At 38.5% G+C, this 10,288-nt stretch overlaps 1 protein-coding gene across 1 annotated transcript; it reads left to right on the forward strand.

Moving 5' to 3' along the window:
• The first annotated feature begins 1,570 nt into the window (after positions 1-1,570).
• Positions 1,571-9,170, forward strand: PNN (pinin, desmosome associated protein). Its single transcript, XM_037834884.1, has 9 exons — positions 1,571-2,092; positions 2,758-2,829; positions 3,416-3,484; positions 3,971-4,043; positions 4,132-4,226; positions 4,401-4,476; positions 5,599-5,754; positions 5,855-5,993; positions 6,684-9,170. Exons 1-9 carry the CDS (start codon positions 1,980-1,982, stop codon positions 8,066-8,068), a joined length of 2,178 nt encoding a protein of 725 aa, XP_037690812.1. The 5' UTR covers positions 1,571-1,979; the 3' UTR covers positions 8,069-9,170.
• The last annotated feature ends 1,118 nt before the right edge of the window (positions 9,171-10,288 follow it).

Genomic DNA, 10,288 nt, shown 5'->3' on the forward strand with positions numbered 1-10,288 from the left:
ATTGTAGGATGGAGTTCATAAAGACTCTATGGAGGATGTGGAACTTAAATCCTACAGAGCTGCAAATATATGTGCTAGATTATCCTTACAACTTAAAGTTGGCAAACTCTAGCTTTTACATGTTGCATTGCCTGCAATTAGTTCTTCTCTCCGTCATTTACAAAAAAAAATTTTTTTGCAAATGAAATTCATTGCACCCCTCCCAAATTACTATATTAGGTTTTCTCAAACCCTTCAATTCTTCATGCCTTTTCACAGGAATTTAAGATAATGTTCCATAATTGTAATTATGGTAGGGTTTTTATTTTTACGTGTTCCAATGTTTCTCAGTTTATTCAATACACGTAAGTCAAGCATAAAAGTTCCACCTAAGCTTTTGAGAACAATAATGTAATTTTAGAGTGCTTTGCCACCACAATCTTATTTTTCCAGTACTAAAATTTGTCCAGATTGCATCCTCACTCATCATCACCGAAGAAAGCAATCAATCAGAATTTTACAGTTATTTGTAAGTCTCCATCCCTATTACCCAGCTCTACTTTTTTTTTTCTAGTAGCACTTCTTTCTTTCTAACATGCTAGATAATCTACTTATGTTTATTGTAGATTCTGGTCTCCCAACCTCCATAAGGGCAGAGATCTTTATAGTACACTGATGTACCCAAGTTCCTAGAACAGTATGAAGCGCATAGTAGGAGCTCAACAAATATTTGTGGAATAAAGGAATGAACTCTTGATGAATCTTTGCTCCCTTTAGGAGACTACGAATTTCACGAAGCTTGAAACCTCAAAGCCTGGCTTAATATTAAAACACAATAGGACCTTGAAAGGGTGGTTAGATGAATTAAAGTGCTTTGAAAACTGAAAGTTTGTGAGATAATGAAACATTATGGTAGCTTCAGTTGAATACACTTTGTGCGCTAATGCGTTGATCGGAGAGGATGCCGGGCTGAAAGGAGAATCCAGCGATTATTCATAATATTCTTTCTGTGGAGAAATGTTTTCTGGGATACAAAAAATTCCTGGAGATATGTCTTAATCAAAACCGCCCCGGCTTTGCGCTAAAAAGAGGATCCGGGCACCCCCAGCTAACGGGGAAGAGAGACGATCGCCTGGTTGGCCGTGGAGGTAAAGCAGAATCAGAATACCCCTGTCAATAGGGCTGTTTCCTCAGAGCCGGTCTTAAACCAACGAGCACTAGAACAAGGGTGGGCGCTTAAGTCCATCGGGCCGTGATTCTCGGCTGACGTGACTGGTCAGTTACATCATCTCGTTTCATACTTTCCTATCAGTAATAACCGGCATTTTACTAAAGCTTTTCGTTTGTAAGGAATAAGGCATGTAAAGCATTTCACACAGAGTCAAAAGCCAGGCCAGCCCATAATTATTGTTAGTTACTATGATTAATGACGTTTCCTATTTCTCGCTTCCTTGCTTCCCTCTGCTCACTTTAGTTTAACCTAATCAAGGGAGGCACGCGCCCGCCACCCTCTCTCTGAGCATGCGCACCAACAGAATGGCCACGCCCTCTCTCTAATCGAATATTTGGGTGGAGGGAAGGAAGGGAAAATAGACTCGTCTCTTCCCCACACTGATCTGATTAAGTGGTTAAAACGATGTCAACAGCACAGCTTAAAACAGCTGGAAAACTCTGCACTCTTTGCCAAAATACAAGGTTTTTGAGCCTACGTCCCCGAGGACGCAGCGCTCTCAAACCCGCCTCGGCTCTGCGCTAAAAGAGGATCCACGCACCCCCAGCTAACTGGGGAGAGACGATCGTCTCGCAGGCTTTGCATTGGCCCAGAGTCACAAAGGCCGGCAGCTTCTCCCCTCTTCCGGACGCTGAGTGGTTGAGGCCGAAAAACAACGCTTATAGCCATTGGCTGAATACAGCTGTCGCTCTTTACGTGTCTCGCGGCGCGGCGCGACATAGCCAGGCGCGGCCTATAGACCAGTCTCGAAGCCAGCTGCAGGGAGAAGATGGCGGTCGCAGTGAGAACTTTGCAGGAGCAGCTAGAAAAGGCCAAGGAAAGCCTAAAGAACGTGGATGAGAATATTCGCAAGCTCACCGGGCGGGATCCGAATGACGTGAGGTGAGGGCCGGACGAGCACTGCCGGTTCTGAGGGAGCCACCAAGCCGTGTACAGTGGGGGTGGGGAGGGCGACCATCCCTGAGAAAGCTGGAACCAGAGGCCTACCCCCCGGGCGGCGGTAGAACTCCGTCTTTGGTGAGGTGGGGAATTACCAGGCCCCCGCCGTAGGGTCGTGGGCTCAGGTACGTGAGGAAGGAGACAGCCCTGGGTATGCCGGGATGACTTTCCCGCCTGTGGTAATACCGGGACTGCGGATTCCCGCCCTCGTCCCCGCAGGCTCGGGACGGCAGCACAAAGCCCCCTTCCCCTATCGGCGGCCACCCTGCGGGGCCTGGCATGAAGACTCCCGGAGCGCGGTTCCGTCTCCACGTCCTTAGGTTCTTGCCCACGGGCAGCTCCTCGGGGCGAGCAGAAATAGGACCAGATCCAGGCATGTTTAAAGTGTGGTGGCATCGAGGTAAAAATAAATGATGTGGTATTGGTCCTGGGAAAACAGAAGTTCACCTAAAACAGTACTTTCTGCCCTGTTCCAAACACGTGAACTTGAAACCATCTTTTAGAGCTGCACCAATTATTTTTACTTTATGAGAAATACTATGATAGTATTTGGTTCCATTAGATGGGTCTGCATATGATTTTTGTATTGATTTGTAAATCTCTTATAGGCCCATCCAAGCCAGATTGCTAGCCCTTTCTGGTCCTGGTGGAGGTAGAGGACGTGGTAGTCTGTTGCTGAGGTAAGATTTCCTTACAACTTACCCACGTGTTAAAACTTCCGGCATTTTTATACGAAGTTAACATTTACTGGTTTAAACAAAATTTGTGATAGAGGCAATGTTAGAAACGTTTTGTTTAAACTTATGATTAGCTGTAATTTTCTGATTAAATCTAGCTGTTCTGAAACTCATTTGCCTGCAAACAGAACTTCAGGTTGAAGCATTTATCATTGACTATACACTTACCTCTTTTTTTTAACTTCAGCATATTTATTTTAGTTTCAAAAACATGATGTTCAACCAAGTGTCTAATTTTAAATGAATGCAATGTTCAATTTTACTGTATAGCCATATTATGTAAACTGCAACCAATGTTGCAGATCTTCTAAAAACTAAATTAACTTGCATACTTTTCTGATGTTTGAAGATTACAGCCTATTTTGTATATACTTATTGTTATTTAAAAATGCTATAGAAGCATTTTGAAGTGAATGCCCATTTAAAGTATGCTTTAATGGAAAGAGTTTTCTTTTTAATTCAACTGAATTCTTTTGCTAAATAATAATAACAATTTTAAGTGCTTTGTCTTGGACATTTTCATTTGCAGGCGTGGATTCTCAGATAGTGGAGGAGGACCCCCAGCTAAACAGAGAGACCTTGAAGGGGCAGTCAGTAGGTATGTTGGAAAGATGTCTGAAAGAATCCTATGCTCTTTATTTTCTAAATTAGTAAACAAATATAGATACTTAACCAGTGTCAAATTGAGTTGTATTAGAGTTGATACTTCCCTTGAGTCTGCTTGGCTTTGACTGAACTGAGACAGACAGTATCCCTCAAAGCTCAGTCCTTCAGTGATAACACTAAAAGTCATGAGAATAAATGAGATTAGGGAAAAAAATGTCAGTTTGTAGTCCTTTTTCTGTCCTGTACTACAAAAAGTAACCAGCTTGAGAAATATTTAGATATTATAGGAGATTGAAGTTTGGTTTGAGCATTGGTGACACATTTTTTCCTTTTACTGCCAGAGGAAAGAGTAAATTGAGATGGAGACTGATAGAATGAGGCTTTTGAAAATGAGTCCTAGAGAAAGGGGGTATTTGCCCTCAGTATGCACGTAAATCACATTCCACAGTGGTCATTGAAATTATTTTTTCTATGACAGGCTGGGCGGGGAGCGTCGGACGAGGAGAGAATCACGCCAAGAAAGCGACGCAGAGGACGATGATGTTAAAAAGGTATTGAGATTGAAAGAACTTATTACTACATTTAATAGAGCACCACCCATATGCTAGTAAATTATTGAGATTTTCTTTTCTCCCACAGCCAGCGTTGCAGTCTTCAGTCGTAGCTACCTCCAAAGAGCGTACACGTAGAGATCTTATCCAGGATCAAAATATGGATGAAAAGGGAAAGCAGAGGTATCTTTAGTACTCTTCTGAAGGAAAAAATTTCTGTCAAATTATGATAGCCATGCAATTTTAAGAAAAATTAAGGGGTTGTTCAAATGCCTGTAATATCTTTCTTTTGTAGAATGACAATTTTAAGTGAAGCAGATCCTATTTAAATTGAATTCTGTTTCTTTCTTTTTCAAGAAATCGACGAATATTTGGCTTGTTGATGGGCACCCTTCAGAAGTTTAAGCAAGAATCCACTGTTGCTACTGAGAGGGTATTTATGCTTTGTTTTGCCTGCCTGTTGCTTGAGTTGTCAAAGTAGTCAGTTACATGTTTTTTAAAAACTTACAAACTCTTTTAAAGACTTCATTGCCAGCCTGAAATGGAGCCAAGGACAAACTTTAAAAACTTCCTGAAGTTACTACATTAACTGATTTTTTTTGAGATTCTGTGAAGTAATGAGTCAAATCTCTTTGTTGTATGAAGAACCCTGCTCTGTGACTCACGAAAACCCAGGTTCCATGTATGAGCTCTTTAACAACCTTACTGTATGACCTTGGACTCTTGGACAAGTCCCTTTATTTCTTGAGTGCTTTCTCTCAAACAGGGAATTAGAATCCCATGATTCTTGCAACTAGTTCAGGGATTGTAATTTTTAAAAAGTTATTTACACACTCAAAGATAATACTTGTTTAGTACTCTAGAAGCAAAAACATAAACGTTCTCTGTCCTCCACCCTTGAACTGCATCATCTTTCTACAAGTTTCTTTTTCTTTGAAGCTACAAAATTATGCCTGTTAAGTTGACCCTCCCCCCCAGTTGTTTTGGGGGGATAACTATACTGGAAAGGGAGATAATTCAACTAGAGGAAATTTTAAAAGTGATAAATAAAATTTTTGTTTCAGTGATGGAGAATATAATGTCGATATATAAAGTTGGTTATTTTCTGAAGTAATGGAGAGAACATATGACTAGTTTGTTAGTTATCAGGACTTTGTTGATAAAGTCTGTCAAATTCTTTGACTTGGAAAGAATAACTGAAGATTGCCTGTCTTTTTTTTTTTTAGGTTAATTTTATAAAAGAAACTTAAATGTTATATTGGCATAGAACTATTGTTATGGCTAATGGCCTTGAAATTTTGATATATACATGGAAAAACCTTAAACCCCATTTCCTGAAACAAATTGCAACAGCTTCTAATGCTAAGTTTGAATTAGTTGGTATCCTGAATTGAAAGTGTGAAACATGCACATAAATTTGCTTAGTAAAATTGTGATTTTTCACGTAATCAGGATGTGCAGAAAGCTTTTTTGTTATAATTGAACTGAAAGCAGCTATGCCTTGGTTATATTTTACTATCAAGCATAAATATTAAAGAGGGTTACTTATTTTTAGCAAAAGAGGCGCCAGGAAATTGAACAAAAACTTGAAGTACAGGCAGAAGAAGAGAGAAAGCAGGTTGAAAATGAGAGAAGAGAACTGTTTGAAGAGAGGCGTGCTAAACAGACAGAACTGCGGCTTTTGGAACAGAAGGTTGAGCTTGCACAGCTGGTGAGTAGTGTTTCGGAATTATGAGATTAATAAGCTTTTGTGTTTAAGATTGATAATCCTTTGTGTTTACAGAAGCACTGACCTTTTACCTTTTCTTCAGCAAGAAGAATGGAATGAGCATAATGCCAAGATAATTAAATATATAAGAACTAAGACAAAGCCCCATTTGTTCTACATTCCTGGAAGGATGTGTCCAGCTACCCAAAAACTAATAGAAGAGTCACAGAGAAAAATGAATGGTAAGTGTACATGAAGAGGTTACTTGAAATTGTCCTAGTGGATAGGATAATGTACATCACACACATTTATTTTTTAATGTATTTGTGACTGTGGTGGAGTTGTCTTTCTTTTTTTAATATTCTAAGATGCTAATAAGTTTGGGATACAAGTATATTTGTTTAATAATGGAGTTTAACCTGAAACTTATGTTTTGTAGGTGGTGCATATGTATTTCTTAAGCATTTGAGTAAGATGACTTCTTTTTTGTTTGATATTCTTAGTAAATCATATCCTGTAAATGCTTATGAAGCAAGGGGGAGAAAAGTGAACAGATACAGTACATAAAGGGAGCACACATGGAAGGGTAGATACTGCTAAGATGGTGATCATCCTCCTTGGGATCAGAAAATTAATGCACGATATGTGATAGGATAAAATTGGTTGTTAAAAAGTTTTGTTTTTTTCATCTAGTGTAAAGTTGAATAGCAAAAGGTTGTCCTGTTCTTCCATCAGTTAGACAATGTATAGTTTTGTCTGCTATTAGTTTCTCGGTGTATAGTTTCCAGTAGATCTTTCACTTTTGTCGTTTTCTGTAATTAATTTGTTATAATCAGTTTTTTGTCATCTCTTTACAAAAAGACGTTTAGGTGAAGCTTAATGACACTTTGTGACCAGATGTAAACTTGTGATTCCAATTTTCTTGTTCTTAGCTTTATTTGAAGGTAGACGCATTGAATTTGCAGAACAAATAAATAAAATGGAGGCTAGGCCTAGAAGACAATCAATGAAGGAAAAAGAGCATCAGGTGGTGCGTAATGAAGAACAGAAGGCGGAACAAGAAGAGGGTAAGGTGGCTCAGCGAGAGGAAGAGTTGGAGGAGACAGGTAATCAGCACAATGATGTAGAAATAGAGGAAGCAGGAGAGGAAGAGGAAAAGGAAGTAGGTATAGTTCATAGTGATGCAGAGAAAGAACAGGAGGAGGAGGAGCAAAAACAGGAAATGGATGTTAAGATGGGGGAAGAAACTGAGGTAAGGGAAAGTGAGAAGCAGCGGGATAGTCAGCCTGAGGAGGTTATGGATGTGCTAGAGATGTTTGAGAATGTCAAAAACGTAATTGCTGAGCAGGAGGTAATGGCAACTAATCAAGTTGAAAGTATGGAACCTTCAGAACATGAAACTAGCAAAGAAATGGAGCCAGAGATGGAATTTGAAGTTGAGCCAGATAAAGAATGTAAATCTCTTTCTCCTGGGAAAGAGAATTGTAGTGCTCTAGAAATAGAAAAGGAGCCCGAGGAAAAAGAAGAAAAAGCATCTGATCCCCAGCCAGAGCCTATGGCTCAACCTCAACTTCAACCTCAGCCCCATTCCCAAACCCAGTCTCAGCCCCAATCTCAGTCTCAATCTCTGTCCCAACCAGTACTCCAGCCCCAGTCTCTCTCTCAGCCTGAGACTTTGCCATTAGCTGTTTTACAGCCACCACCTCAGGTTACTCAGGAGCAAGGGCATTTACTTCCTGAGAGGAAGGAGTTACCAGTAGAATCTGTAAAACTCACTGAGATGCCAGTAGAGCCAGTCTTGACAGTACATCCAGAAAGCAAGAGCAAAACCAAAACTAGGAGCAGAAGCAGAGGTCGAGCTAGAAATAAAACTAGCAAGAGTAGAAGTCGAAGCAGTAGCAGTAGTAGCTCTAGTAGTAGCTCAACTAGTAGCAGCAGTGGAAGCAGTTCCAGCAGTGGCAGTAGTAGTAGTCGAAGTAGTTCCAGTAGCAGCTCCAGTACAAGTGGCAGCAGCAGCAGAGATAGCAGTAGCAGCACCACTAGTAGTAGTGAGAGTAGAAGTCGAAGTAGGGGCCGGGGACATAATAGAGATAGAAAGCACAGAAGGAGTGTGGATCGGAAGCGAAGGGATACTTCAGGACTAGAAAGAAGTCACAAATCTTCAAAAGGTGGTAGTAGTAGAGATACAAAAGGATCAAAGGATAAGAATTCACGGTCTGACAGAAAGAGGTCTATATCAGAGAGTAGTCGATCAGGCAAAAGATCTTCAAGAAGTGAAAGAGACCGAAAATCAGACAGGAAAGACAAAAGGCGTTAATGGAAGAAGCCAGGCTTTCTTAGCCCATTCTTTGCAGCAGAAGATTTCTTGATGAGTAAAAGGATTACCTTTCCTTGTAAGGAGGATGCTATGCTGCCTTAAGAATTGCATGTTGTAAAAATTCTTTTTGGAAAATACAGACTGTTTGTTTACCAGACATTCTTGTACTTTTTGCATAATTTTGTAAGAGTTATTTATCAAAATTATGTGAGGTTCCAAATATGTAAAAATAATAATAATAAAAAAAGATTAACATCCCTTGTCATCTTTTTTAAATATCCTATTCTCGTCAGTAAGAATCTGTATATTTTAATAGGTAAATAAGTCTGTTCCCTTCTAATTCTGTATGATAAATTGCTTTTGTAGAAATAAATGTGCATTTCTTTCATTATTTTTGAGATGTCCTTGTTGACACTTGTATAATAAATATCCTCGGTATCATTTTCAACTTTTATCATTAGATACTGAACATGATTTGAATGTTTTTTGAAGGTTACCACACTTTTTTGCCTCAGATATTTTGCGTTGTTGGATCTTTGCAGCTTTGAGGGACAATATAAATTGTTCTCTTCTTTACTTTAAAAATCATTTTCCATTTTCTCATATCCCATGTTATTTAAATTTAAGCATTTTCCCATTTCTCATGTTTAAACCATATATTAAGGTTCAGCAGGTAAAACAATATGGTTTGGTTAGCATTTTCTTCCTGATTATGGGAACATCATTCTTTTGACTCCATGGTTGTGTGATACAGCTTATATGTCTTTTAACAAAAATAATCACTTTCTAGTGGAGGGAGGTAGAAAAATTTCTTCTGAACTTGGTTTTTGAGTTTGTGGTCTTGTCTTAACTTTTGTGTTGGTTCTAACTGGAACATGCCCAATATATGTTTTCAAGAATTTTGTTTAAGGAAGTATTGTATGGAAGTTTACAAACTGAGGGAAGTTCACCTAGACTTGAATATGTAAGCAACATAACACACAAGTGTACCAAGTGATTATTAACTTTGTTGTTTTATAAATTTGTATGAACTTGAAGTTATCTGTTGCCCATTGCTATATATGTGCAAATAAATGTGGCTTAGACTTGTGTGACTGCTTAAGACTAGTGCTTGTATTAACTTTTGGATGCTGTATATATGAGACTGTTTAAATAGCAAATGACCGTCTTTCAGTTCATAATTTGACATTTATTCTAGTTTTAGGTGTGACCTATTTATGCCTTCCCCTGACAAGTCAACATTTACAGTGAAAATGTCAATAAGTATTTCCGGTTCATTTTTATGTCTATACAATTCACTTGTACAAGTGTAAGTGAATGTGTTCAAAAAGTCAAAACAGTCCTTTCCTGGAGTAATTATTGAGTAGTAAATAAGCAGAGCTTTCATGCTGTGTAGAGCCACCTGCATCTCTGGACCTATTTTCCACCAAGGGTAGCTTCATCTAAGGCTTTTAATATTCTCCAGTTTACACCAGCATGCATTATAAATGTTATTTTCCTGTGTGCCATGATGGGGAAAAGATTGATAAACACTGATAAAAGGGATAACCATAAAATTAACCTAGTTAAACAAAAATCCTTATTTAATTAATCTAAAATAATAGTATACAGTAAGATTTTGCATATAAATTAAGTTTTGTTCACTCATTTCTGCTTGGAATTGAAAAACCATTTTCATGATTATGGAAAGATTAGTTATGGCTTTTAAACTTGATTATTGGTGATAGAATTGGAATGTATGGAAAAAAAGGAGACAAGGACTTGAGATGAATATTGAGTTGTGCTCTAATGTATATAGAAAGAATTCTAATGACTAATTTTACTAATATTAAGTCGCAGGAATTTTTAACTTTGAAGAGTCAACTTTTAAAATTCAGATTTTAGTTTTTTGGGTTTTCCCAGTTCTTTGTATTTATGGAAAATTTAGGAGTTTAAAGGAGGGTAGCACTAGTGACTTAAGGACTGAAAGCAGTTTGCAGTTCCATTAATAATTAGCAAACAAAGATATCTAAAGGGCAGTCAAAGAAGTACCTAGTTACACAGATCCCAAGGTTTGGACAGCAGCAGATTTAGAAGACTGATCTTCAATAAGCTGTTCCTCAAATCTAGGGCCCTTTTACTGTCTCTAGAACACTTTGGTAGCTATGTGACCTTAACATGGATTTGTAAAAATTCTTGAAATCAGACTGAATAAAAGTAAGTCTTAAACCGATTTCCTTT

This window comes from Choloepus didactylus, chromosome 4, assembly GCF_015220235.1.
Source record: "Choloepus didactylus isolate mChoDid1 chromosome 4, mChoDid1.pri, whole genome shotgun sequence".
Lineage (NCBI taxonomy): Eukaryota > Metazoa > Chordata > Mammalia > Pilosa > Megalonychidae > Choloepus > Choloepus didactylus.

Excerpts from the sequence above, each read along its gene's own strand:
- PNN (XM_037834884.1), top strand. The coding sequence starts at position 1,980 with ATGGCGGTCGCAGTGAGAACTTTGCAGGAGCAGCTAGAAAAGGCCAAG. Across the intron at positions 3,485-3,970 it reads CTTGAAGGGGCAGTCAGTAG|GCTGGGCGGGGAGCGTCGGA; the intron begins GTATGTTGGAAA and ends TTTCTATGACAG. Across the intron at positions 5,994-6,683 it reads GTCACAGAGAAAAATGAATG|CTTTATTTGAAGGTAGACGC; the intron begins GTAAGTGTACAT and ends TCTTGTTCTTAG.